The 27,117-nt window shown below is 45.4% G+C and overlaps 1 protein-coding gene across 1 annotated transcript in view; it reads left to right on the forward strand.

Moving 5' to 3' along the window:
- LOC144944329 (voltage-dependent calcium channel subunit alpha-2/delta-3-like) overlaps window positions 1–27,117 on the forward strand; it is a 125,886-nt gene that overhangs the window by 16,194 nt on the left and 82,575 nt on the right. The window contains exons 3-10 of the mRNA XM_078872408.1: window positions 6,870–6,986; window positions 12,860–12,919; window positions 13,945–14,107; window positions 16,713–16,844; window positions 17,764–17,824; window positions 18,568–18,718; window positions 23,288–23,362; window positions 26,733–26,822. Coding sequence (XP_078728534.1) covers window positions 6,870–6,986; window positions 12,860–12,919; window positions 13,945–14,107; window positions 16,713–16,844; window positions 17,764–17,824; window positions 18,568–18,718; window positions 23,288–23,362; window positions 26,733–26,822 — 849 coding nt within the window. The remainder of the gene's footprint in view (window positions 1–6,869; window positions 6,987–12,859; window positions 12,920–13,944; window positions 14,108–16,712; window positions 16,845–17,763; window positions 17,825–18,567; window positions 18,719–23,287; window positions 23,363–26,732; window positions 26,823–27,117) is intronic.

The raw sequence follows: 27,117 nt of genomic DNA on the forward strand, positions 1-27,117 counted from the left end.
ACATTTACTTTTCTACCATACATTCCAAATGATTCTATTAATGGTTTTTTATTGAAATCACGAGGAAAAAACACAAAAAAAATCTCTACCGGCACAATTTTCCGGAACATTGTTTGGAAACATTGTCCCGGCCTGTGAAGCGCCGAGCGTCAACATTGACTGTGACGAGAGGTGAGCTCAGCTAGTCGTGTGTGCCTAGATCCCTGATGTATGGACCACTCGGCTTGGCAAATGCCAATGACACACGCGCGGCACACGTTGAGGGGGGTGGAGGTTGGGTATCGGAGCCACGGATTCCAGCTGGGCTAAGCAGCTTGCCACATCACACAGCTTATCCCGAGATCCTCCAGCCCCGACCCCGTCGGCACGTGGCCGCGCCCTCCATTCGTACTTTGTCAAGTAACGCCAATTTAGCACTGGCACAAGCCGGGGTGAAATTGCGTTGCATCTGGAATTTTTAAAGTTCGGTTGTTTTTGCATATTAATATGAAAGTATTCGTATATGTGTTGCGGTAGTAATTATGCTATCGGCATTACATGACGAGACGAAATAGCCATTCAGAAATCTTGGTCAGTGGTGCGCACCCCCCATGTTAGACAGCAGCTGTGAGAAAAATAAGATTGGGATAAAAAACCCCGTAACGCATCCATTAAAGCACATCCTTAAAAAGAAAACAAATATACATAATTGATGTTCTGAAGCATGAAGATGAGCCATTTCCCAAAACATTGCCGATTATCTATAATAATGAATGCATGCTTTTTAGTGCAGTGTTATTCCCGAATGCATGGAGCTTGTTGTTATTTGTGCACCAGTGAACGCAGCAGCATCGTCAAATGTTTTGTTTAATTCATAGAACGAGTTCAAAGATGCCTTTATGTCCCCTTTTTAAGTGGAGTTTGCATGTCTCTCTCTCTCCCCGTGGTTACGTGGGTAATTTATCCCTCCACATTTATAAAGATGCATTGAGATTATTTAGATTATTTTGGTGCTATAAATCTCCAAATTATAGGCCACTGTGTTCAGGTCGCTTCTGAAAAAGAAGTTAAAACTTGAGTGGGCTTTGCCTGCATGGTAGGATGGGGTTGGTTTAGTTTTACTTGTATGTGTTTGGGTGATTGTACTTTCCACTTTCATCGTGTTTTTGTATTGTTTGTTGTAGTAACGTTCTTACCCTGTGAAAAAGAGCTTTCTAGCTCATCGGATTCCTCCAGTAACTAAATATTCTGATACAAAAACTGTTGGGCACACTTCCCGTGTTCGCTGCGTGGCAGTCAAGACAATTGTGTTTTTCTTCTTCACTTCTCAGTGCTGAAATTTGCGCAAATTAAGTGAAAACATAAATGTAATATTCCATATATTTTCCGTGCAGTCAACTCGTTACACAATAGGACCAGGTTTCATTACAGCTAGTTGCCCAATTTGAAGCCCAGGATATCAGTGGGTACCATTCAGTGCTGCGAGACCTGAAACCATCTGGCTACCTGATAATTGATTTTTTACCCTTCTATCTGGCAACAAAACTGATACCTTTTTTTTTATTATTATCAGAGTTATGTTTTTTTGTTTGCATTATGACTGCAGGTATTGTGGTCTATGCAAACATGACTCCTTGTAAAAAAAAAGGTGTCAATGTTGTTGCCAGATAGAAGGGTAAAAAATCAATTATCATATTTTTTACTGGCAAATGAGGTTTCAATGGTGTAAATGCTTACCCCGAGCTCTCATACTCTGATGGTGCATTGTCTTTGAGTTGTGCGCCTTTTGGCGTCATCTGGTCCAACCCACGTGAGACTAGGCTCTAAGGAACGTTGTCTAGGGTGTGGACCAATCAACTTCGAGGACAGTGCACATTATCAGAGTTATGTTTTTTGTTTGCATTATGACTGCAGGCATTGTGGTCTATGCAAACATGACTCCTTGTAAAAAAAAAAAGTGTCAGTTTTGTTGCCAGATAGAAGGGTAAACAATCAATTATCATATTTTTTACTGGCAAATGAGGTTCCAATTGTGTAAATGCTTACCCCGAGCTCTCATACTCTGATGGTGCATTGTCTTTGAGTTGTGCGCCTTTTGGCGTCATCTGGTCCAACCCATGTGAGACTAGGCTCTAAGGAACGTTGTCTAGGGTGTGGACCAATCAACTTCAAGGACAGTGCACATTATCAGAGTTATGTTTTTTGTTTGCATTATGACTGCAGGTATTGTGGTCTATGCAAACATGACTCCTTGTAAAAAAAAAAAGTGTCAGTTTTGTTGCCAGATAGAAGGGTAAAAAATCAATTATCATATTTTTTACTGGCAAATGAGGTTCCAATGGTGCATCTGGCTACCTCTCACGGCTTTTTTGCGTTTGAAGAGTAAAATCTGTTGAATGCTTTCATGTGGCATGCGCACCGAGTGTTCACAATCCTGCGCAGCGCTGCAAATTTCAGTGCCAAGGAGATTGTTCCGCCAAGTTGGCTGGGAATGCAACATCCCGCTTGGACTCAATGGCAGCGTGCACGACATGACAACGCGTGTGAACGTTCCATGTTGGTGAAATTTCATTGCAATTTTGTCCTTTTTTTTCGCGACGAGCCCACGCTGCTGCTGCTGTTGTTGTCGTTGCTCTCGTCAGCTGGTAACTTACAAACCGCTTCCCCAATATTCTTCCATTAATTCAATTTCTATATTCTTAGGTTTTTTCGGTAAAGTCACGTAGGTAAAAAAAAATATTAATAAAAGTAAAATAAAATAAAAATAAAATAAAAAATCACGACGTTACCGTCACAGCACGCTTGCTGTATCAAGTAAATGAGAGATTCCAAGAGATACTGTATATATACGGGGTAGTATCTCTTGGAATCTCTCATTTACTTGATACAGCAAGCGTGCTGTGACGGTTCCACCTTGTGTTGCCTCCGAAACGTCGTGATTTTTTATTTTTATTTTATTTTACTTTTATTAATTTTAATTTTAATGTTTTACCTACGTGACTTTACCGAAAAAAACCTAAGAATATGAATCCTTGCAGTCACGAAAGCTTCAAATCTAGAATTAATTAAATTTCCCACGTTTGCTCCTGTGCGGCATTGGCCTCCCCAACTCGTTGATTTCGTCTCGCCTTCTCCTCCGCACTCCTCCTCTGTCTTCCTCTGCTTCTTTTTGCCTTCTCACGGTGTCCACTCGGCAGGGAAACCCGTAGTTCGGCTCGCGATTCTGTTGTATTTTAAGCTAATTTACATTCCGCAGACAGAGACCTACGGCACGTAGAGAATGAGCCAATTATGGGAAGGGAGAGGCCTCTGCTTCCTCACTCGCTTGCCTGCTGCTGTCACATAATACACATATCGTGGTCTTTAACCGCACAAGCCTGTTGAGGCTAAGCTGGCCCAATGAAACACTGGTTTAGAACGGTGGTAACCTAATTTTATTTGTCTTGAGGTATCTCATCCCATGAAAGAACCGACTCATACATTCACAACTATGTTGCCTGATAGTGTCAGATCTCAGAAGCCACGCTACGTCGAGCCTGGATACTGCTTGGATGTTTTTTCAGTTTAATTTATTATGTATAGCCCTGTGAGCCATTCGGCACTTGAATCGGGTGCAACCGCAACAAACAAAAAACATGAACAAGAAACATCTTAAAGTGACTACGCGCAACAGAAAAATCCAGGAAAAACAGCAAAGTCTTCCAGGAAAAGCACCGAATATCAATGCTGTGTGCAAAAATCCCAGTGGGATGCAAGTCAAACAATTGTGCGACCACCACGTACAGAACTGGTGTCTGTAGGCTGCTGCTGCGGGGCTGAGTTGCCCGCAGATCGCCGTGCAATAAAACCCATTGTTGTACTGTATGATAAATCAAAACCTATGCTTCCCCACTGCACCAACCTACGCTGAGCGTGGCGAAGTATGGTCAAATAACGATGTGGGTAACCGCACGTGGCGTGCGGTTACCCACATCGCAGCCACATTTAGAAAGAAAACAAGTCCTGAACCACACGTATGATTGCGCCATATCACGCTTTTAACTTGTACATTTGTAACGCCTCAACTCACGTAGTGTGTATGTCTTTATTGAAGCACTACACATGTAGCTTACTGGTGTCTACATAAACAAACCAGAATTATTCATAGCGTATGTAAAATATACTCGGTCACAACCCTTAACATGAGAACCATAAATATTTTAAGTCCAGCTGTGTTTACGTCTCGATATGGAATACCTAGATGATAGCGAGAATCGCAGTTACACTGTGAACAAAAAGTTATTTATATTCATCAATAAAAAAAATTGCCTTTTGCAGGACACATCGCAAAATGGACAAGAATTGTCGTAAAAGGAGAGAGCGCGCCTATAGGGGCAATCACTAAAGGGATGGAACAATGCGTTCAGCATCCTGTGCGGGAGTGAGTTCCACATCATTCATCAACAACGTGGGCAGGCGACAAGAGGTCTTCTTCATCCAGCCGTGGGATAAACCATGGCTGATGAGGATGATGATGATGGTACAAATTACGATGTTGCTGATAATGATTGTCCCATACCAATAATAACAATAATACCCTTCATGAGCTGTTAGAAACCGATTGGATAGCTCCGACAGGCGCCGAGTTATCCGTCATTTGATCCTGCTGATGGGTTCGCTTTGTCCCACGATGGGAGCTGTGACCTTTCTGGGTCTCCTAGCAACAGCGCGCGAGACGTGGGGAGGGGGGGGGGCATGGGCTGGATATTCGCAACGATCGATATCAACTTCGCTTCGCACCTGCACACGAGCAGCCGGACCTGCTGGCGGCCGCCAGGTGAGCGAACACCACCGAGAGCGGTCAGCAGCGATGCGAGGCACTTTGCCATGTTTCCATAACTTTACTTCTGAGAACCTTGATTGTGAACTCATTATGTCTATCAGTGACGGATTATCCTAGTAGCCAAAGTAGCTACACATGCTACGGGCCCCGCGCTTTCAAGGGCCCCGCGCTAAATGCTTTCAAGCTATCAATTCCGGTTCAGCGATTCTGCACTTGCTCTATTACTAAAGTACTATACTGCCTTCAACTTTTATGAACGACTGGATGTTTAAGGTTAGCGATTTGTTGTGTTATCTGGCTGTATAGCAAGTGAAAATATACAATTTACTATGCAAGTAAAAAATGTGTGTTTTTATATTTACGTGTGTTTTTATTTAGGGTCCCTTTATAACAATATGCTACAGGCCCTGCACTAGCTTAATCCGACACTGATGTCTATGCTAAGAGTCTCCCTTGAAATTGCATTACAAAGGTTTAAAAAAATGTGAAGTTAGACATTCTAAGCCGTTTTTTTATCCACCGATATTTGAAGATTTGCTCATGCCATGTCGGGCATAGGTATGTTATTTTTACATACTTCACTATGCTGTTCACTTCGGCTTGGTGAAGGAGGGGGGGGGGGGCGTGAGGCGAGGGTAGGACCAGTTCTGATTGTATCGCTCGCCACTGATGATAGCCGTGGCTGCATTCCTCTATAACACTAAATATCACTAACCATGCGTTTTACGCTCGTTTTTTAAAGACGGTCATACCGTTGTGTTGCATCCATTCCAATGTGACGGGGTGTTTTATCTGTGGAATTTAATTGTGTGTGGAATTTAATTAAGCTGGAGCTCCCAGAGAAAACCCATAAATACAAGGGGTTAGCACTCAAATAGCCACCACACAGCCCATTGGGTTTGGGAAACTTTTTTAATGCATGTGATACACCAACACCATCCTGCTCAGGATCTGCCTGCTCACGCTGTTTAACAATCTCCCTGAGTGATTGTACACGAGAAAATACATTTACAGCGACTGGATAAATCCCAACATTCAGCGGGAGAAAGCTACTACTTGAACTGTCAAAGTTCAAAGTGTTTGGACGGAAAGCTGTGAAGAATACAGATGCATTAATATCGACTTTCTATACTGCTTCTTACAGGTGGCACCTTGTGTCCCTGCGGTTGTGTATCTCACATCCATGACTGCTCCATCTTGTTGTGATCCACCAACCTTGCCTCCAAGTCTCGGAGTGCTCCCTCCCCCTCTCTCTCTGTTTTCAATTGTCTCCTCAAAACCTTCCTCTTTGAACTCACTTTTGGATTCCCACAATTGCCCAATTTTCTCTCATTCCCTTTGCTCAGTCGCTCCCCGTTGCCTCCCTATCCCGTTCTTCTTCTTCATCATCATCATCTGCTCCTGCGCTTTGAGACGTCCGTTACGCTCTGAGCGCATTACAAACGTAAGACGCTGCTTTTTGCTGCTGCTGTTCTTGTTGCAGTCGTGATTAATATCAGCACAGGCAGCGTGCATCACCCATCCCACGTTGCTGCTTCACGTTGACTCGCTGCCGTGGGCTCCTTCGGCTGACCGAGGAGTCTGGCTCTCAACACTGAGTGCACGTGGCCTGGCACATCGTGCACGTGGCCGTGGTGACGTCACCGCCGCTTTGTGGCGAATGGCGGTTGTTGTTCATATTAAAGGTTTTTGAGTTAGATCGCGTAAGTATGAATGTGTAGAAACCCTCCACCACCCGACACAGCCAATTAATAAGGGATTTGTCACGTAAACAAAACGCCAAATATTTATATCCAGGCCACCGGTGTATTGGAGAGTAAATCCATAACATTTATAATTTGAGTAGTACGACGTTTCGCTGGCAATTACATCCAGCATCATCGGGCTATTTTCCAGAATAGGCTGTGTCGGGTGGTGGAGGGTTACGACACATTTATACTCAAGCGCTCTAACCCAAAAAACCTTTATTATGAATAATATTGGTCGCGAAAGCCTGCTACGTGTTAACCCGTTGTTGTTGTTGTTGTTGCTGCTGCTGTTCCTGTTGGCGCTCTCCCCCTCTCGACAGAAATACAAGGACTACGAGAAGAGGGTCTACATCGAGGAGATGCACGGGCTGAAGATGGTGCGCAAGCTGGCGCGGCTCATGGAGGACATGCTGAGCAGGAAGACGGAGGCAGTGAAGGTCGTGACCCTTTGGCATTCACCCTCCTCAACCCAATGTTCAGCGCACGCAAACTGCGCACCTCCACTGCATCACGTCCAGAAACGAACATGTTTCCCCATGATACTGTGCTGGCAGTCATGCGTACGCGCAAAACAACAAAGTACTCGACACATCCATCCATAACACTGCCATAATAGCAAACAGTGCACATTGCAATCAACATGTTGGGCGATGGTCCTGCTTCGTCTGGGATTCTTCATGTGCTATGAATAAGAGTCATTGCCCAAAGCATTACTGATCAGATAGGGCAACGTTGTACTGGTAGGAACCACCTGGTTCCACCAGCCCACAGGGGATTATTGTGTCCGTCCGTCCGTCGTGAATCCAAAAATGGGAGGGGTAGGGCTGGGTGGAGAGGGGAGGGTGGGGCGGGGTAAGGGTGGGGAGGGGAGGGTGGGGAGGGGCTGGGTGGGGCATGGGAGGGGTGGGGCTGGGTGGGAAGGGGCTGGTCACCCCGTGGTGCCCTTATAAAACTCAACGTTTAACCTACTCACGCTGGCTTGTGCCCGCCCTCACAGTCGGGCATATTTGCGGAATGCACCACGCCGCCGTTGACCCTGGCCATTGACCGAGCAACCCAAGGTTCCTACCAGCTCCCTCTGCAGGAATGTGTTTAATATCCGTTACAGTTGAGCTACGAGTTTTTGATGATCGTCCTTCTCCTCCTTCTTCTTCTTACTCCGTATGGCTGCTGATGTGAGACGCAGAGCAACAACTCTACAATTTAACATTGAGGTGGTCAAGTCAGACAACCACGTCAAGCGCAGCGGAATGTATCACTGCAATGTCTCCTTTGTATTTGTGGATCGCGCATTGCATTGTTGGATATTGTATGCTCTGTTCTGGATGACCAAGTGTGCCGCTCGAATGACAGTATAAGTAAAGATTCCTCCTCTGCCTTCACATATGAATAGACACATTTTTCAGTCAAACGGCCTATTGGCTTTCCAGTCCTAAATTGTCAATAAACATTTGTTTAAGCACACAAACTCTGCACCGGATTTTGACCTTCTGGGTGTCATCGACGTTGTCGAGTCGGGCCCGTTAAACAAATGCTGCCATGTTACCAGATGTTATTGGCGGTCAATTTTACAACTCATTTATCTCTGCCATCGATCTTGCGGCTTCTGCGAGCAGCGCTGGAAGTCTTGCGCTAAGTAGCCTCTCCGTCGCTTCGTCACATTCGCTTTGACATCCTCGATGTCTTAAAAAATCGAGTTCCTCTCAAAGTGAGCGCTGTTCCATGCATAGGCTGCTGTAACGCAGTGGGAGGTTCGGGGGGTGACCTACCGAGATTATATTGGGATTGGGCAGGGCCTGCTTGTGTAATTGGCCCTGCTGAATCATTTGACTCCATGCATACAGACTCGGGGAGGGGGTACGAATGATATAAGGTCAATATCAATTCAATAGCTGATGCCATATGTAACATCCCTGCAATTTTAATAGTGTAACTTTGTGAACTTTTTTTGACCGGAAGAATGTCCGTGGAGAATTTAGCGTAGATATGTGAGCGCCCGGAGAGGGACGGCTACTGGGGAGATGGAGCATCAGAATCAGCTTGTTTTTCAGGTTCCTCAGTGGCTTGTCGCATCGCAGGCAGGAGCATAAGGGATAGGGACGGCTTAGGGGAGGCCTTCATCCAGCAGTGGATTGACCATGGCTGGTGACGATGATGCGGAGTAATTGGCTGCTATACATTTCCACGTGATAAGCAACTCCGTTGAGCTGTTATTTGTGGCCAAGTCGCTTGTGAAAAACGAGCCATACATCTTTACCTGGTAACATGCAAATTCGTACGGGCACATTTGCATTCACAGTGTATCGATGCAACATTACAGTCAACAGCTCCGCCCTAGTTGACATAAAAGATTCGTGGATGTTTCGAGAATTGTCTTTGCAATATGCATATATGGGCCCTCGTTGAATTCACCGGTTCTGTCTGTCACAGCTAAGGTTAGCCTTGTTGCAGAGAACCCATGACAGTATAATAAATCTTGGCAACAATCACAATGAACCGTCAGTGAAACCTGCCTGCAATTCTGGCTCTCAGTCTCCCTCTAAAAAGAGATACCTTGAACCAGTGTAACCTGTGCAATACAATTTCATCTCAACAGCCACCAGAGTGACAGCCGCACACCAAAAAAAATTTCCGTCTTTAAATGTGGTCGTGACATCAAAAACCGGGGACAGTTTGGTTTCTATAAGCCATGCTTTCCCGAACACTGTTACGTTTGTTACAAAAACATGTTTTTCTCGTGATTAGTCAGGAAATATCCATTTACACACTCTCTTTTTAAAAGGGATGTAATGCCGAAAACCACTTCTCTCTGAATGCGCCGGATATCGCCAGATCTCGAAAGCTAATCAACATTGATAGTCGATCATGTTTTGATGGGTGACCATCACGCATTAAACGGCCGTCGAAGGCTGGTCTGCTGTGGGACTATTTTGTCAGTAGAGGACAGCGCGGCAAAAAATACGGTCACTATTCTCGTGTTGTACTTCTATGCGGTTCACGGTTCGAATCCGGCAGGCCGCGCTGGTTATTACTATGGGTGTCGCAACCTTAACAAAAACACGTGCCGTCTGCGTCACAGTGGACGCTAACGATTGCCTCACGTCATTTGGAATGAGTGGGCCATTTGTGTACCGGCACCGTAGCCCAATTGCCAAAATAGAAAAAAATGACCTGCACGTTGATACAATTAGAATTACACGTTGCAATTATCGCCCCCTACTGGCAAACTAATTTACGCCTGCAGGCCAGGTGTTTGGCAACATTTTGCCACACAAGATCAGCTATTATTGGCGGTGCCGTTTCCAATACTTGAGATGTGATGCGGTCACACGTATGTATGTCGCACCGAGCGTAGTCAACCGTGCTACACGGAGGTGTCGGGGAAGGACAACAAACTGAACACAAACAGCTGTTCTCAATAAATGAATTTTCAATCGAGATTTAAAAGTGCATAGCTCCAGTGGCTTCCTAATGTCGGAAGGAAGGGCTTTCCAGACGGCCGCAGAAGCTCAACTGAAAGCGCGCGATGCAGTGACCGTCTTTGTTCAATGTCCAGCCAAAAGCCGCTGCGAGGATGACCGGAGTTCGCTTGATTGTTTATGCTCCTTGACGTATTGCTTGTAAAACACTCTGAGACGCTCAGGCGTAATGGGAGCTCTTTAAAAAAAACAAATTATTATTTATGAAGGATAGGATGTGTGATGGATTTGTTTTTGTCCTGACACAGACACTCCTTTTAAAGTGTTTTAGGAGTTGCGCAGACTGCTCATAAATCGTGACAAACACATGCATTTCATTTTTATTTTAGTGCAGTGTCAACACATCACAGTAATTCAATTGCACACACCGTTGATTATTTCATGAAAGAACAAGCTGAAACAATTAATAAAATAAGTTTTATTTCTGGCTCGGATATGAATTTGCAAATTTCATTTTCTGTTGTTTAAATCAATAACGTATAGTTGGAACATTTAATGCTGTCCGAGACCGATGCAGTAAACATAATTTCTGAAGATTTTTTTTTTTATTAAGCGAGCATTGCCATTAATCACTGAGTGCAATCAATATATATGTATTCTGCCTTACTAAAACCATCCTGCTAGAGCTTCTTACAATAATGAATTTGCTTTTCTCACTCAATTTTTTATGCCACAAAATGTGCGGAGCATGCGAATATTACTTTTTCTATATCATATTCTTTGAGTCTTTCGGTAAAGCCACATAGATAAAAAATAATAATAACAATATTTTTTATTATTTGATCAATCTATGTGGCTTTACCGAAAGACCCAAAGAATATGAATTCCTGCAGTTACGAAAACTTAAAGTCAAGATGTTTCTATATCGTTATTATTTGGCACATTGAAATGCACCTCACATGCAGTGTTTCTGTAATGCTCACACACAGAAACACAAACACCACGATAACGCATCTTGTATGCACACCGTGTCAATTTACAAGCACCTCACCTCCAACAAATATAAAGATCCCCCTTTTCGCAGACTGAACAGACTGTTGGGCTAAGCGCTCTTAGTAAGCAACTATGAAGGCCGGCACGGTTTACCGAGTCGGCGGTGACCAGCACCACGCCCGACCGCCTTTGACTCCCCAGTGGGAATGTCTACACACCACACTAGGTACTCATTTGAGTCTGAGTCGACCTAGGGGAGGCCCAGGTCTGGTTCAGATAATAGCCAGCGGGAATCGAACTTGGTTCACTGGTTTCATAGCGAAGTGTGCTCCCGACACCACGATAAAGCATCGTGCATGCACATCGTGTCAATTTACAAACACCTCACCTCCAACACACACACGGACACACGCACGCACACAGACTAACACTGGCCTCGTTATAATTCTAGTAATCACCTGTGCCCTTGCCCACCTCTGTGGCAGGCTTGCTCCCTCAATGCCTTGTAGCCGTCACCTAGGAGGGAAGCACTTGCCAGACTCAAAACAACCAAAAGAGACGAGACGTGGGGCAGCAGAAACGTGGACGGTGACAACGTGTTGCAGTCAATCCTCTGGTCAACAATTCCATTTCGTGTCGCGTCAATGGCAGTGCCATCGGAGGAGGTGGGGGCGGGGTGGAGGGGGTCGAATGCTCTTGGCCCACGCTGCGCAGTGCGGGTTGGTAAAGGAGTGGAGGGGCTCAGCGCCAGGTCAGATATCGCTCTCCACTGATGTTCGCTTTGCTCGGGAATCGAACTCGGCTCGCTGGGTGCGCGCGGTTGACTGCGTACGGTGCAAAAGAAGTTCAACATACGTGTGTGTATATATGTCATTGTTATATCGCCACTCCACCCTAATCAAAGACAAAGATCCACTATATAGTGAGCACATATTCAGGTTGGTGTGACACCACTCAGAAACGCAGTGTGCTAACCACGTGCCACCACTCCTCATCTCACAGACTTTAGCTCCCCTGTGGGACGCGGAGCTAATTGAATGAATAAAGTGGTAACGTGTACGTATTAATACTAACTTTTACTGTTGAGATAAAGCCTTCATCACAATAAAGGTGTACATTATTCGACACATCTTAAGTTAAAAACAGTGTCCCTCCATTATAAAGAAGCTGTAGCCAAAGCGGGTGGTTTCATAAAAGTGTCGTTTCTAGGAGGCACTTTCCTTATCAACAACTTCCACGGTCTAGTCCGCACACTCTCCACAGCAGCTCAGCCCAGCCTGTACATAACACTATCTGTCTAACGCTGACGGCGCTGACAGAGATAGCCAACTACTCTCCTTCGTAGCGCAATATCTAGCGCGGAAGTTTAGCGACGACGGCGACGAGACGACAGCAACGACGAGACGAGTCCACTCCCAGAACCGGCAGCCTCGAGCTCCCCGCTTTGGCTCCTTTTATGCTCCCAGCGCGGCCTGGCGCCGCCCTGACCGCACCTCCCTTCTCGAACCCACTAGCAGGTTCCAGGGGCCTCCAGACGGGGTCCTCCATGACCCTTGCCCTAGCTCCTCCGCTCTGGCCACACACCGTGCTCACGCCGTCACCGGCGTGTGTGCTGTCTGTCCACCACAGTTGCCGCTGCTGTCCACCAGCCGGCGCTATTACACTACAAACGCACACGGAGATTCAAATCCATTTCCTTCACACGTTATAGGAAGTCACCCAGTGTCATATTCCCTTGGCTACAGCGCCTCTACACAGCCGGTGTAGAAGAGTTGGACTTTACGCCACTGACAAATGCACGCTGCAGAGTAAATGAGCCCGCGCACCTTCAGCATTGGTGGCTTTGTCAATGTGCAGCAGCAGCAGAATAATATTGTTTATTTTTTCGTGAAATACAGAGACTGGTGGAGGCAGCTGAGGAGGCAGACCTCAAGCATGAGTTCAACTCAGAAATGCAGGTGAGTCCGAAATCAGACCGAAACGCTGTGAGCAAATGGCACAGGACATTTGTCCCGGGCGAGCGCGTGCACGGTAAGGGTTGGCGCTTCACGTTTCTCCATTGCGTTTCGCTGTCAGCCACATGGCGACGTCGGACCTACGTAAATCACGTCTGCATATGCCATAAGATGATGCGTAATTATTGAAAGCGTGGCCGTCATTTATATGGATGCCGCATAGCGGTGCTCTTATCTATCCTTGCCGGCACCGTTAACTAATGCCAATTCTCAGCTGTGTACGATGTCTCTTCATTTCATCATGCTGAGCGCAGCAGTGTGGCATGGTTGGCCTGGGCCCCGGTGCTACGCATACATCAGGCCCCCGGTGTTCTATCACTGTCCCGTCTCAACTCGTGTCTTCACTTGCCCATGTGGCGTTGATATATTACGTGTGCACTCTCCACCGTGCTGCGGTGGCTCGGAGATGTTAACTCTCTCGCCCGCTATGCAGGAAGCCGTGGGTTTGATACCGACCCTGACGCCTGCTGTATATTTGGAGTTTGCACGTTTTCCCCGGTGGTTACATTGATTTTTCTCTGGGTCCTCCAGTTTTTCCCTCCACATTTAGAATCAACACGCGTTTAGGATATTTGGTTGCTACTATAAATTCACACGTGATAAGCCACTTTGTTGACCGATCATTTGTGATCAAGTCGCTTCTGAAAAATAGCTATATAGCTCAGTGGGCCTTACCTGATAAAATTAAAAATAGTATATAGTTTTAGTTTACAGGACTTTGACATTTATGCCCCTCCCGAGTCCCAACAATCTGCCAGCACCCTCGGCAAATGCCTCACGTTGCCTCTCCGCCTAAATCCGGTGGTGCCAGGGCCCTCAGCCAATCGCCAGCGCTCACTAACCCCTTGCCACCTCTTCGGAATCTAGCACCCGAGCATCACCAGCTCATGGGCCAGCTGCACCGCCTGGCAACTTGATAATTGCACTCACTGGGTGAACGCATTTCGCTCTTGGGCCTGGTTTCGCAGTACGACTACTACAACGCGGTGTTCATCAACGACGTGGACGAGGAGGGGAACTACATTGAGCTGGCGAGGGAGTTCATCCTGGAGCCCAACGCACACTTCAACAACCTGGCCGTCAACACGTCGCTCAGCAACGTGCAAGTGCCGACCAACGTGTACAACAAAGGTGACAGCCAGGGGAACTCTAAGTAGCTCACACTAACCCCGGAAGTACCAGAAACCAGGACGCAGATTGTCACAGGAAGAAGAATATCTCAAAATACTGGAGGTTGTTTGAGACCATACTTCCACATACTGGTTAGTGAGGGTTGGTTTAAGAGCAAGGGGCACCCTGGATGATTTCAGATGTTCGTCGTGGCCAGGAATTGAATTCGGCTTTCTGGGTTCATGGCACGGTTTTGCTCACCACCTCTCCACTGCTCTCACCAAATATTCATCGTGGGACCTAGGCTGGTGAGTTAAAATCCTGGTTGGAGGGTTGAGAGAGATTACCATTACTTCTGGTCAAACGAGGAAGTACCAACATGCCCGAGTGGTCCAGACGTCAGATCGCTAAACTGGAAGCGCTGAGAACCTTGGTTAAGATGCCAAGAGACGCCTGTAATTAATTTTAGGATCAGAAGGCTATTTAAAAAAAAAATTGCAGAAGTCCTGTGAAAAATCTCTCGTGCAGCCATTATCTGGCACATAGACACATTTCCCTGTGAAATTTCCATCATTGATTTCTTTTCTCATAACATTATGCCATTCACACTATTGGAATACGTTGTGGGAAAAAGACTAACAAATAAATAAAGTGCCACTTTGCAGGATGTGAACAGTGGTCAACCTATGGACATAATGGCCCCAGCCAAGGGAATGTGGAACATTGGCTCAGTCAGCAATGGATATGAGCACTACTCCCTTGCTTATTTGACTTTATCCCGATCTACTTAACCGTATTTTTGTGTGCAAAAACCATCGTAAATTTGTATAGGATGTTTAAAAGTGATGGACCCGATTTGAAATCGCTATATCTCTGCAACCACGAACCGCCCATGAACAAAACTCTTACCACTTGAGAGGGAGGGCGGGGCATGGAGAGGGCGGGGCATGGAGAGGGCGGGGCATGGAGAGGGCGGGGCATGGAGAGGGCGGGGCATGGAGAGGGCGGGGCATGGAGAGGGCGGGGCATGGAGAGGGCGGGGCATGGAGAGGGCGGGGCATGGAGAGGGCGGGGCATGGAGAGGGCGGGGCATGGAGAGGGCGGGGCATGGAGAGGGCGGGGCATGGAGAGGGCGGGGCATGGAGAGGGCGGGGCATGGAGAGGGCGGGGCATGGAGAGGGCGGGGCATGGAGAGGGCGGGGCATGGAGTTTCAAACGATTACCGCTCGATGCCTCTCCCAGCGCACAAACAGCCCCTAGCCTCAGTCATTCGCAAGATGGTGACCCCCGCAACACAAGGCGTTTTGCTTTCTGCACTTCAGCAAGACTGAATCCGTAATTGCGGTGCGGCGTGCGTTTCAACGGCGTTTTGGCATTGATCCGCCAATGTCAAAGAGCATTCGTCGTTGGTACCGACAATTTGAGGAAACAGGCTGTTTATGTAAGGGGAAGAGCACGGGGCGACCACGCACCTCAGAGGAAAACGTGAGAAGAGAGGCGTTTGGGACGAATTCAACTGTCGTCTCGATGTTGTCCGTACAGCAGGTGGAGGGCACATAGAGCATTTATAAAATGGTTAGTAAAACTTGATAACTCATTAAACCGTTTGTAGATTTTTGTTTAATTGTCACATGTTGCCATCGTGAAATATACTGCTTTGAAATTGGGTCCATCATTTTTAAACACCCTTAATCCAGAGGTGGGACAAAGTCATTGTTATGCAAGTCCAAGTCGAGTCGCAAGTCATCAAATTCATGACTCGAGTCTGACTCGAGTCCAAGTCACATGACTCGAGTCCACATCTCATAGGTGGGACAAAGTCATTGTTATGCAAGTCCAAGTCGAGTCGCAAGTCATCAAATTCATGACTCGAGTCTGACTCGAGTCCAAGTCACATGACTCGAGTCCACACCTCTGCCTGAATCGGAGACCACCGCTGTTCCTGCGGATAGAATATGCCAGCTTCTGGTTATTCATTGTCTCTAGCAGGATGCAAAACTTCTTCATTGCTTCTCTGATTGTTTGTCAAATTTCATTTTAAATCACGAGATTGTCTCCCTCTCTGCTGGAGAGATGGGAGTCACCAAAGGGGACTTAAGCAAGTTTAACTTGCGCTAATTTTGTTTCATCTGCCAATCACTCTCGTTGTAAAGCAGTCTCTGATTTGAAAGCCTTTGGATGTTATTTCTGGGCAATCAAAGCAATACCCACTGGTCATCCTCTATTCATGAGTTACACTCGTCCATTCTCCTGTCTGCTTGAATCTACATGTAATACTTCTGCATTCATGATTTCCATATACCTAAGCATATAATGCTCGGTTCATCAAGTATGGCTAACAAAGCTGCTCTAAAAAAAGACAGCAAATGTAAAACAAACATTGACTCACAACCCAGAATTCATCGAATTGGGGAGCGAATTATTACAATAAGGTATCTGTGTCTTCTTCTCCGCTTGATGCCTCTCTGCACACTCCTTCATTATATTGCCTCTCACTTCACAGCCAGAGTCAATCGTGGAAGAATCGCCCTGATTCCCTCTGTGTGCGCGAAGCATCAGTCGCGACCACAAGTGAAACAGTATGCCAGCAGTGAGCAGTCCCCCAACTCTCTCCTCTTGTGTTCAGAGCCAAACATCGTGAATGGTGCATTCTGGTCCGAGGCCCTGAACCCCGTGTTTGAGGACAACTTCGAGCGCGATGCCACCCTCACGTGGCAATACTACGGCAGCTCTACGGGATTCTTCCGCCAGTACCCGGGTAAGCGGAGCGTTGGCGCTGCAACGGGGCCACATCCGTGCGTCTCCAGACATCTGCCAACTGGCTGAACTTTTTATGCCACTTTAACCCCCTGGCTGTGGTCTGAGCCACGGTGCAACGGTTCGCACGCTGGTCACGTGGTTCACCGGTGCGGCAGTTGAAACAAGAGGTGCACGTTTCTTAAATCCTCCCGGCACTCTCTGACCGCCCAGCCGTATGGTGCTGTGAAGTGCGGGCATTCTCGCCTCTTCTAAGACGTCTGGCCAGTGTGGAAGAGTAGGCCAAATATACTCGAGAGGGCCCTTTCTGGAGCTCCCTTTGGTGGAGGCCCTTACGCCAGTAGTAGCAATGAACGGATTTTGCAGGGCTGCACCTTTACCTTTTCACCTTTACCGTGTGGAATTTTAGTCCATCCTTACGTTATTCAATGTTTTATGCAAGGGATCCGCAATTGTCACATCAGCCAAATCAGTGCAGTCAGTAATCATGTTTAGATACATATATATCTAATGATCACATGTAGTCTTCCCCACTGCACTGCAGTCTCTAATAATACTACTAAACTACCTTAGCCTGCATCTTGGTTCAGGGTATTTAATCGTAGACAGCTATGGGAAGCCATCGGCATCAGCATGCTTGATAATTTTCATCAAATAACAGCACAGTGCTCTTCTGATGTACAGTTGTGTAAGGGCACTGCCATCGTAAATCACGTGATACATCTGCCATCAAGTGGAAACATCTGAATTAAACCGATGTACAAAAGTGATGATATGATTTTCCAATCAGTAACACATCTTATTTGACTAAAATTGCACTCGCATAACTTACAGCATTTGTCTCTTTACTTAATGAAATTCCCCCGTGATATATGATTCACCTACACCAGATGCCGATTCTAAGATGCCCATGTCTCCAGGTATCAAATGGACGCCAGATGAAAATGGAGTGATTTCATTTGATTGCAGGAACAGGGGCTGGTGAGTATCTGTACATACTTGTAAAAGTAATAAAAATAACGTCAGTTATTTACCCAGGGAAATGCTCACTGAGTTTCAAAACACTTTCTGCAATTTGGATGTTTGACCGATTTCACGAATGATCGTGGAGGAGGAAGCTCACATACTCAGAGAAAACCCACCATACATATAAAAGGAACAATTACTAAGATGAGGTCCATAAGAAATGGGTTTCTAACCTACTTTCTGTACTGCTATCTTTTGGCCAGTACTCAGCCGAGTGTGTTTTGGAGGTTCACATAATCTACGTGATCCAACGACCCTTGCCCCCAAAGTGAGTTATATGGTCCGTACCCAGCTTTGCCACAAAGGCATGCACTAAAGGCATGAGTCAGCTGATAAAATGTTTATTGTCAGTCCGTGGGTCATTTACTACGTCCATCATTCAGTCGCTAAGTCAATAGGTTTCTCAGTAAATTAGTTGATCAATCAGTTCCTATGTCAATTATTCAATAAGATAATTGGTCATTAAGTCAGTGGGCCAGGACATTAATTGGTCAATCGGATGATCAATCAGTCTATCAATAAGTGAATTGGTCAGTCAATCAGGGGGTCGGTCAATTAGTCTGTCAGTCAGTATATTACTAACTCAGTTGATTAGTGAGCTAGTGAGTCAAGCAATTAGTTGATTAGACACTCCACCGGTAAGCCAAGACTGCTCGTCGTTCTGGTCTGTACCACCCTCACGATCTCGCCGCACGCAGGTACATTCAGGCGGCGACGTCGCCCAAGGACATCGTCATTCTGGTGGACGTGAGTGGCAGCATGAAGGGTCTGCGCCTCACCATCGCCAAGCAGACCATCAGCACCATCCTGGACACACTCGGGGATAACGACTTTGTGAACGTCATCGCTGTGAGTTCTAGATTTGAAGCTTTCGTGACTGCAAGGATTCATATTCTTAGGTTTTTTTGGTAAAGTCACGTAGGTAAAAAATTTAAATTAATAAAAGTAAAATCAAATAAAAATCACGACGTTTCGGAGGCAACACAAGCTTCCGTCTTCAGGTGGAACCGTCACAGCACGATAGCTGTATCAAGTTGATACAGCTATCGTGCTGTGACGGTTCCAGTTGATACAGCTATAGTGCTGTGACGGTTCCACCTGAAGACGGAAGCTTGTGTTGCCTCCGAAACGTCGTGATTTTTATTTTATTTTTATTTTACTTTCATTAATTTTAATTTTTTTACCTACGTGACTTTACCGAAAAAACCTAAGAATATCAATCGCTGTGAGTGTCCCCCGCGACGTTGAGCGCGATCCGTCGGTGTCATCGACCGTCTCGGCCGTTGCTGCGTTTTCATCGGAAAAAAGCGGTCGCACGAAAATAATTGAGCCTCAATTCGTTGATACCGTTTCGAAATAGAATACTGTCAGAGCAATTTACGTAGCTCTGTCAATGCGCTTCCCTACTCCATGTCAGTTATAGGGTTGACCGTACTCGCTGATCAGTGTGGGTCGGTGAAATGAGTGGCCCAGGAATCGTTCAGATAGCACACACCACTGATGTTCACCGTGGCCAGGTATTAACCGCAGGTCACCAGTTCAAAGCACAGTGATGTAGCCAGTTAAATGAAGTCAAAATTATAATCCCAATGTGAAGCACTGTTCTATGTAACGTTGAGACAAGCTGTTCTGCCAAAATAATAACCGTCTGTAACACAAACCTAACACTATACCATTACCCTATATGTGCGCACTGACATATATTCATGCATGCGCACACATATACACAATTACACGCTCCAGAAATCAACCCCTCTCTACGAATTTGAAAATGTAAAAAGGTGCTCTTCCATTATTTAAAGGTTAAAAAGCTCCCCACTTGCTCAGCAAATTCACGGTTTCCAGGCCACATCCGTCTGCTGCTAGAATTCTCATCGCGGTGTTTCTATCGTGCAAAAAAAAACGAAACAACCGCGGAGCATTAGCACCTAATTTTCTCTCGTGGGCCTTGCTCGGGCGTTTCATTCAATGCATGGTTCGCTGAAGGACGGTCGCCTATTGTCACCAAGGAATTGGGATGATTGCTTTGTTTCAGTGCTGCAGCTGTTGCTGCTGCTGCTAGGCAAGAACGTCCCACGTGTGTTTCCTACAGCAGGGCCGAACCCAGAGCTTTCATTGGGGCTTAGGCTAGGGGAAGTCACTGAGCCCAGCAGAGTGAGTGCTCTTGCATAAAACCAAAGGTGATCGCTCTTCACCAGCGCTGCCTGCTTCACTCCGAATTCGCTCGCAAGGATCCATGGCTGGTTGCGATTCGCACGGTTGGCTACGGACAGTGCAAAATAAGTTCAACATATTTTTCGATTTACAGCTTTCGTGACTGCAGGGATTCATCTTCTTGGTTCTTTCGGTAAAGTCACGTAGAAGGGAAATAATAAAATAATAAAACTTTAAAATAATAAAATAATTTTCACGACGTTTTGGCCACAACGCAAGCAGCCGTCCTCAGGTGAAGAACAGGTCTGTCAGAAAGACAGCGTCCGACAGACCTGTTCTTCACCTGAGGACGGCTGCTTGCGTTGTGGCCGAAACGTCGTGAGAATGATTTTATTATGTTTTATTTTCATCATTGTATTATTTCCCTTCTACGTGACTTTACCAAAAGAACCAAGAAGAAGTTCAACATACATACATGCTCGTTGGGCACACGAGGTACAGGCAAGCAGCACTGTTTAAGCCTTTGCGGGCAATCGATGTTGTGCGCATGAACTTGCGTTGAACATCGAATTTCCGTATTCACAGATAAATGGTCTAACGTTCTGGGCATATTGCCTTTCGAGTTCATAAAATAAACTTTTTTTGTGTTAGTTCTGCCTGTAACTTAATGGCGAGCACTTTAGTTATAAATTATATCGACGTTTTAATTAAAGGACTCTCTTTGTATGTATAATATCTTTTAAGCAGCAACACATCTGGGAATGTGCCAGTACTGCTTTTAACCTATGACCAATGGATTAATTTCTATAAACTTAAATAAAATATTTCCTCTGCCAACCCCTGTTGGCAGAGGAAGTGCTTTCTTGTGCAATTTCACGCAACAAATCAAGCGATGTCCTTTACTTTATCAGCCCCACTTCAATTTCCTCCCAATCCCAAGGCGCGTGTCCTTATTCACGTTGCTTTATGTTGCTGGAATAATTTATGGGAAAAAATGGGTGCGTACCTTGTCAAAACTAAAACCGTCCGTGGGATTAAGGGCTTATAAGTAAAACAAACAAAATACTCGTGTATTACTATTGCAAATCCACACTGTATTAGGCTTCCATCTGCACCATTCGCCATTGTACAGTGTGTAAGTTGAACTAAAAACGAATTATTTTTTATTTTTATTTTACCAAGTAAGGCCCACTGAGCTATATAGCTCTGTTTTCAGAAGCGACCTGGCCACAGATGATAGCCCAATGAAGTAGCTTATCACGTGGAAAATTAATATCAGCTAAATGCTCTAGACACATGTTTATAAATGTGGAGAGAAAAACCGGCGGAACCGGAGAAAATATCCACATAACCACTCCAAGTATACAGCAGGCGTCAGGGTCGGGATCGAACTCACAATCTCTTGCATACCAGGCGAGGTCATTAACATCTCGCCACTGCAGCACCCCAAGTTGTAATGTCGTAAGCAAATGTAAAAAAAAAACCTCGTTGATAATACTGTGTAGGGTTGTCGCGTTGTGCCATGTAGCTCTTCAACGATGTGTATCCCAATTGTAACCACATATTGTTCAGCGTGATGTCCAACGTTGATCTCCACGTGCCTGGAAGCTTCACGACGAACTGCGTAGTTCCAAACGCGCGACACAACCCGAAAACACATCGGAGAGCGCATCGATCCAGAATTCTTGGCGGTTTGAAAGCATTATCCAAAAATCCTTAAATAAAACATCGTCACTTGTGATCAAAAGACCGTGGCACCAGCCCAGGGAGCGGCCTTCCCTTGAAGCGCGTCGCTGTTCTTTTTCAATCATTCTATGAGGCATGACGAATCTAGTTGATGTACATTACTTTTAAAGAACGCTGATGATGGCACAACACCTGGCATCAATTGCATTTTTAATGGCGTTTAGAACCTCCTGGCTAAACAGTTTGGCTCGATGTGTGTCTGTTAATCCACAGAACTACACGCACCATTACTTGTGCCATATTTTGATCCAAATCATAAATAATGGACGTTGTAATGTGCTGCTAATAAGCCTCACATTTCAAATGATCATCATCCCATGAGGGAAATAATGGCTTTTTTCGCATTTAAGTAGCACTTCCAGTGTAAATCAAGTGAATACATGAGCTATAACCAATTCATCACTTGTTTTTGTAAAATTATAATTTCTATAGAAATATGTAAATTGTGAGAAACGTCGCACCATCAATCAACTTCCATTGCGGACGTAAGAGCTCCGCTGCAGAACCGCGGCGCTCTGGCGTGTTGGCGGTGTTCGGAATGCACGGACGGCGGTTGCGTATCTTTCTCGCGGGTCGCAGTGCCACAATGTGGCATCTCGTGCTCAATTTGCCAAGCCCCACCACCCCGGTGAAGCCCGAAGCGACGCGTCGAATTCCGCCGTGAACAAAAAAAATAAACCCCCCCTTGAGCAACTGCTGAGGGGCTCTGTCGGCCAAAACTCGATCGAGACACTTGGCCACGTACGAACAATGACTTTGTGAGCGTGGCAACCTTGTCGGGTGGGTGGAGGGTTAACGACAAGAAATGTAGACATCAAACAACCACCACGTGGCCAGCGAACCCCTAAAAATGAATGTGGCTCAAAGTCACATCTCACCGTACAAGTGCAATAAATGATGATGGCAATAACTCATTGTGTGGCTGAAGAGGAACATTTTTTTTATTGACCCTATACTGCCATTAATCACACATTGAGCAGAAATGCGGACACTGAAACAACAAATGGAGCAAAAGCTGAAAAGTGTGCAAAGAAACATGCACCAGATGCATGTTCTGACTTGCATTGAATGGCAAACACAGGGGATCGTGGATCAGAAAGCAAACACAACTCAGAGACGCACGGTTGAATGCTGAGAAATGTCGGATTGGGCAGGAAATACTTGTTGAATGGATGATTGCTAACGGACGAGACTGCGAACAGATTGGTAGCCATTCCGTAGAGGAGTGCATAGGTATTGTGCGTCCGTGAGATGGGGCGATGAGATCCAGTCACGTGCAGGAGTATAATGTATGTATGTTGAACTTCTTTTGCACCGTCGGTAGTGAACCTTGCTAATCGGAGGTGCGGGCAAATGACAACAAACTAAACACAAAAAACTGCAGTAAATAAATAAGTTGACAATGGCTGATCTGGATGACCTGGCAAGAGGCAGAGTGGCCATGACTCCTGCGGCGATGATGATGGTGATGATGATGGTTTGATTATGATGATGGCGTGTCCCTTCTCTGTGTGCCAGTACAATGAGCAGCTGCATTATATTGAGCCGTGCTTCGAAGGAGGGATGGTGCAGGCAAACCGTGACAACAGAGAGGTAAGCCTGCACACCGGCTCATGAAACAACAGTCTTTCCTGTGCCTTGGCTGATTTGTACTTTTAGATTGAAAGCTTTCGTGACTGCAGGGATTCATCTTCTTGGTTCTTTCGGTAAAGTTACGTGACTTTACCGAAAGAACCAAGAAGATGATTTGCACTTGTGCCTCAGACAACAACAACAATGGATGTGACGGCTAAAAGCCACCACATCATAAGATCGTCATCAATGTCATCATCAGCCATGATAAATTCACTGCTGGATGAAGGCGACCGCGAGCTGTTGCCATCTCTCTATGATTGTAGCGACCACCTGGCACCCACAAACCAGATGATTTCAATGCTCCATCTCCTTAATGGATGTCCCATTCTTTAGGCCCCTCTAAGTGGGTATTTTGGCCTACTCTTCCACGCCGATCAGACATTTGGAAGAGGTGAGAGTATCCACACTCTTTACCCCATCGCACGCAACCCACTTGATCTACTAAGTGTGGTGTTCTTATTCAGACTGCTTTGTATACAGAATCAGAATGCTTATTTAAGCTGGAGGAATCCGATGAGCTATACTATTTTTCACAGATGACTAGTACCAGCGGGTCAGAGAGTAACAACAACGCACAATACAAAAACACGATAGGAGTGCGAAGTGCAGAAAAAGTAAGCAAATTACACAAAAATGAACAATGAAGATAAATTATTTTAATTTGACGAGGTAAAGCCCACTGAGCTATAAGCTTCTTCTTCAGAAGCGACCTGGCCACAAGTGATAGCTTCTCAACGAAGTGGTTTATCACGTGGACATTTATAGCAGCCAAATAATTGAAATAGATGTGGGATGAGGGGGGGGGTAACGAAACATTCCCATTTTTTTAAAATATTGTGCCCCTTTTAGATATTGAACCAGTGACCTCTGGACTTCAAGTCTAGTGTGCTGACCATTACACCTCACCAGCATCCACCGCTACAACTCATGCATTTAACATCACCGTCAGAAGGTATTACTTGGGCCTGTGAAGTTTGTCAGCTATAAATAAATCGTCAAGTACGTGATGTTTTCAATTATGTTATAACTCAGAGCTTCATGTAGAATATGTAATAGTCATTAAAAAATAATTCGCCAATATATTTGGAGGCTTAAAAAAAAAGTCGTGATTTATAAGCGCGAACGTCAATAAATGTAAATTCGTCGCCATAAAAATGTTAATTTGTTCGTATTGTTATTTTTTGCTCACCCTCACTAAAATCCAACAAACTAATCAGATATTTAGAGATGCATGCGGTGATCAATTTATATTCATACTTGTTTAGGCAACTGTTTGAGGGGCAGAGATAATTGACCGTTTTTCTAATCTTCTTCAAAGCCACCTGACAAAAGATCGATGCATATTATTGGTTCTTTCGGTAAAGTCACGCAGAAGGGTAATAATAAAATAATAAAAATATCAAACAATACAATTCTCACGACGTTTCAGCCACGACGGCTGCTTGCGTTGTGGCCGAAACGTCGTGAGAATTTTATTATGTTTTATTTTTATTATTTTATTATTTTCCTTCGACGTGACTTTACCAAAAGAACCAAGAATATGAATCCCTGCAGTCACGAAAGCTTTAAATCTAGGATTAGAATGGCTTCACAGAGACGGTTTTACCGAGGGCGCTGGGGAAGGGTGTATGTGTACGTATGTAGGTTTATTAAATTAATCCCGCTTCTGTCCACCCACCAGTGTAAATGGGTGCACTGCAATTAAGTCGATCTGCAGGTTGCGTATGGCGGGGTAAAGTGCGGGTACTCTTTTTCCAACACGTCTGTTGAACTTCTATGACGCCGTACGTAGCCAAACGTGCGAATCGGAGGTGCGGAGGGCGGGGATTGCGGGGGTAATGATACTTTATAAGGGGGCATTCGTGAATGCTACGGAGAAATCCGCTTCCAGATTGTCACACTGGATTGCTCTCCTGTCGGGACCCTTTCTATCTGACTGTGCGACTCCGGGTTCTGAATAATGGCGATTTTCAATGTTAATGATCCGCTGTGCCCGCCCCAAGGAGCGCATTTAATTGAACTAAAATCACTAGACAACCACCATCTTTTCCACTGCTTTTCGTTTGTTTGTGGGAAAAGAAACCCCCACCCCCTCTCTCTCAAATGACAACCCCCATAGCATCATTTTAAAATGGCCTATGATCAAATCAACCCTCCATGCTCGCGATCTCAGTCAGACCTCAGAAGCTAAGCAGGATTTGATCCGGGACTGCGTTTGGGATGTGGGTGAGAAACGTCCACGAAAGGCGGGTTTGATGGGCGATGTGGGCAGGAGAGGGAATTGATCGGATATCCTGCACTGGTCACAAGGCATAGGGGGAGGCCCTCATCCAGCAGTAGAATGACAAATTGGGCTGCAAATGTTCATTCCTAAACGGTGCTTTGTAAAGGGGTTAGAACAAAGCAAACTCTTTGAGAATTAAAACAAAATGGCGTTCACAGCAAAAAAGTATTTCGACATACTCGGCATTTGAGTCGAATGTGGTTACTGTATTTTTTTTTATAATATTAGCACTAAATATATATATATTTTTTATGAAATATGCTATTACTTACACTTTATACATCAATGACCAAAGGTGAACCGAGGATGAGCGATTCACGTAGCAATTGCACCAATTGGCCCTTTTACAAAATACAATTAACCTTTTTTTGAGGAGGAATAACCTGAAGTGGAGAGTGGTCAGTTAGTCGTTATCTTACAACGGCTCATTGAGGACTGCCAAAGTGTACATGAGACTCACCGCTTGTCACCACACGAGGCCACTAGTGCGGCGGGGGGCGGGTGGGCATTTGGAGAAGTCTCATCTGGACATTGGCACGGGGTGCCTGCCGGTCTGTCTTCCAACTGGAGAACCAAAAGTACTAGGATTGCATCAGGATGAGCGCCTGTGTACATGGCCACGGTGGTGAGACAGTGGCAAAAAGCATTGCCGAAACTAGTTCAAAGCACAGAGCAGTAAGCGTGTGATCTTGTTTGCCTGATATGTTTGCACTTACTCATCTGATCGGTCTGACTTTATTTCGCATGTGGCTTCCAAGAATCGTGGCTCTGGCTCATTGCTCAAATGTTCAATATCGATGGACAGTCTCGTATGTCCCACTCAACATCGTAATTCTCCTGAATTTCACAGAACATAAAAAAATTTACATTTTGTAAAAACTTTAAAAACATCCAACAATCGCTGCAAGAAATGGGGATTTCTCTCAGGGGAAATCAACATAAATGAAAAATATTTAAAGAAATGTGCTTGTGCCTAGGTTTAAGTATATATATATCATAACACTTTTTTATGTATGTTGTACGTGTGTTGGATTCATGTTGCAGCACTTTAAGCAGCTTTTGGAGGATATGCATGCACAGGGGGTGGCAGATTTGTCAAATGCCCTGGAGGAAGGCTTCGTGATTTTGGACCAGGTAAGCTCAGCTTCAGGCCACGCCTGTGGTGTCTTTTTCATGCAAAGCCCTGTTACATTCATCTCGACAAAAGTCCAAATTCTGAAAGGCAGCGTGAAAATGTGTACAGTTTAAAATCACTGCATCCTCTTCCACCGAGCTGCATGAAATCCATGACCTCGTGATTTGCAATGATTTGCATCTCTTCCATTCCTTTCTTCAAAGTGTATTGCAAATATCATCTCCCTCGCCTGCTATGCAGGAGTTTGTGAGTTCGATCCCAACCCTGACGATGCCTGTTGTATATTTGGAGTTT

The sequence above is a fragment of the Lampetra fluviatilis genome, chromosome 34 (assembly GCF_964198595.1).
Source record: "Lampetra fluviatilis chromosome 34, kcLamFluv1.1, whole genome shotgun sequence".
Classification (NCBI taxonomy): domain Eukaryota; kingdom Metazoa; phylum Chordata; class Hyperoartia; order Petromyzontiformes; family Petromyzontidae; genus Lampetra; species Lampetra fluviatilis.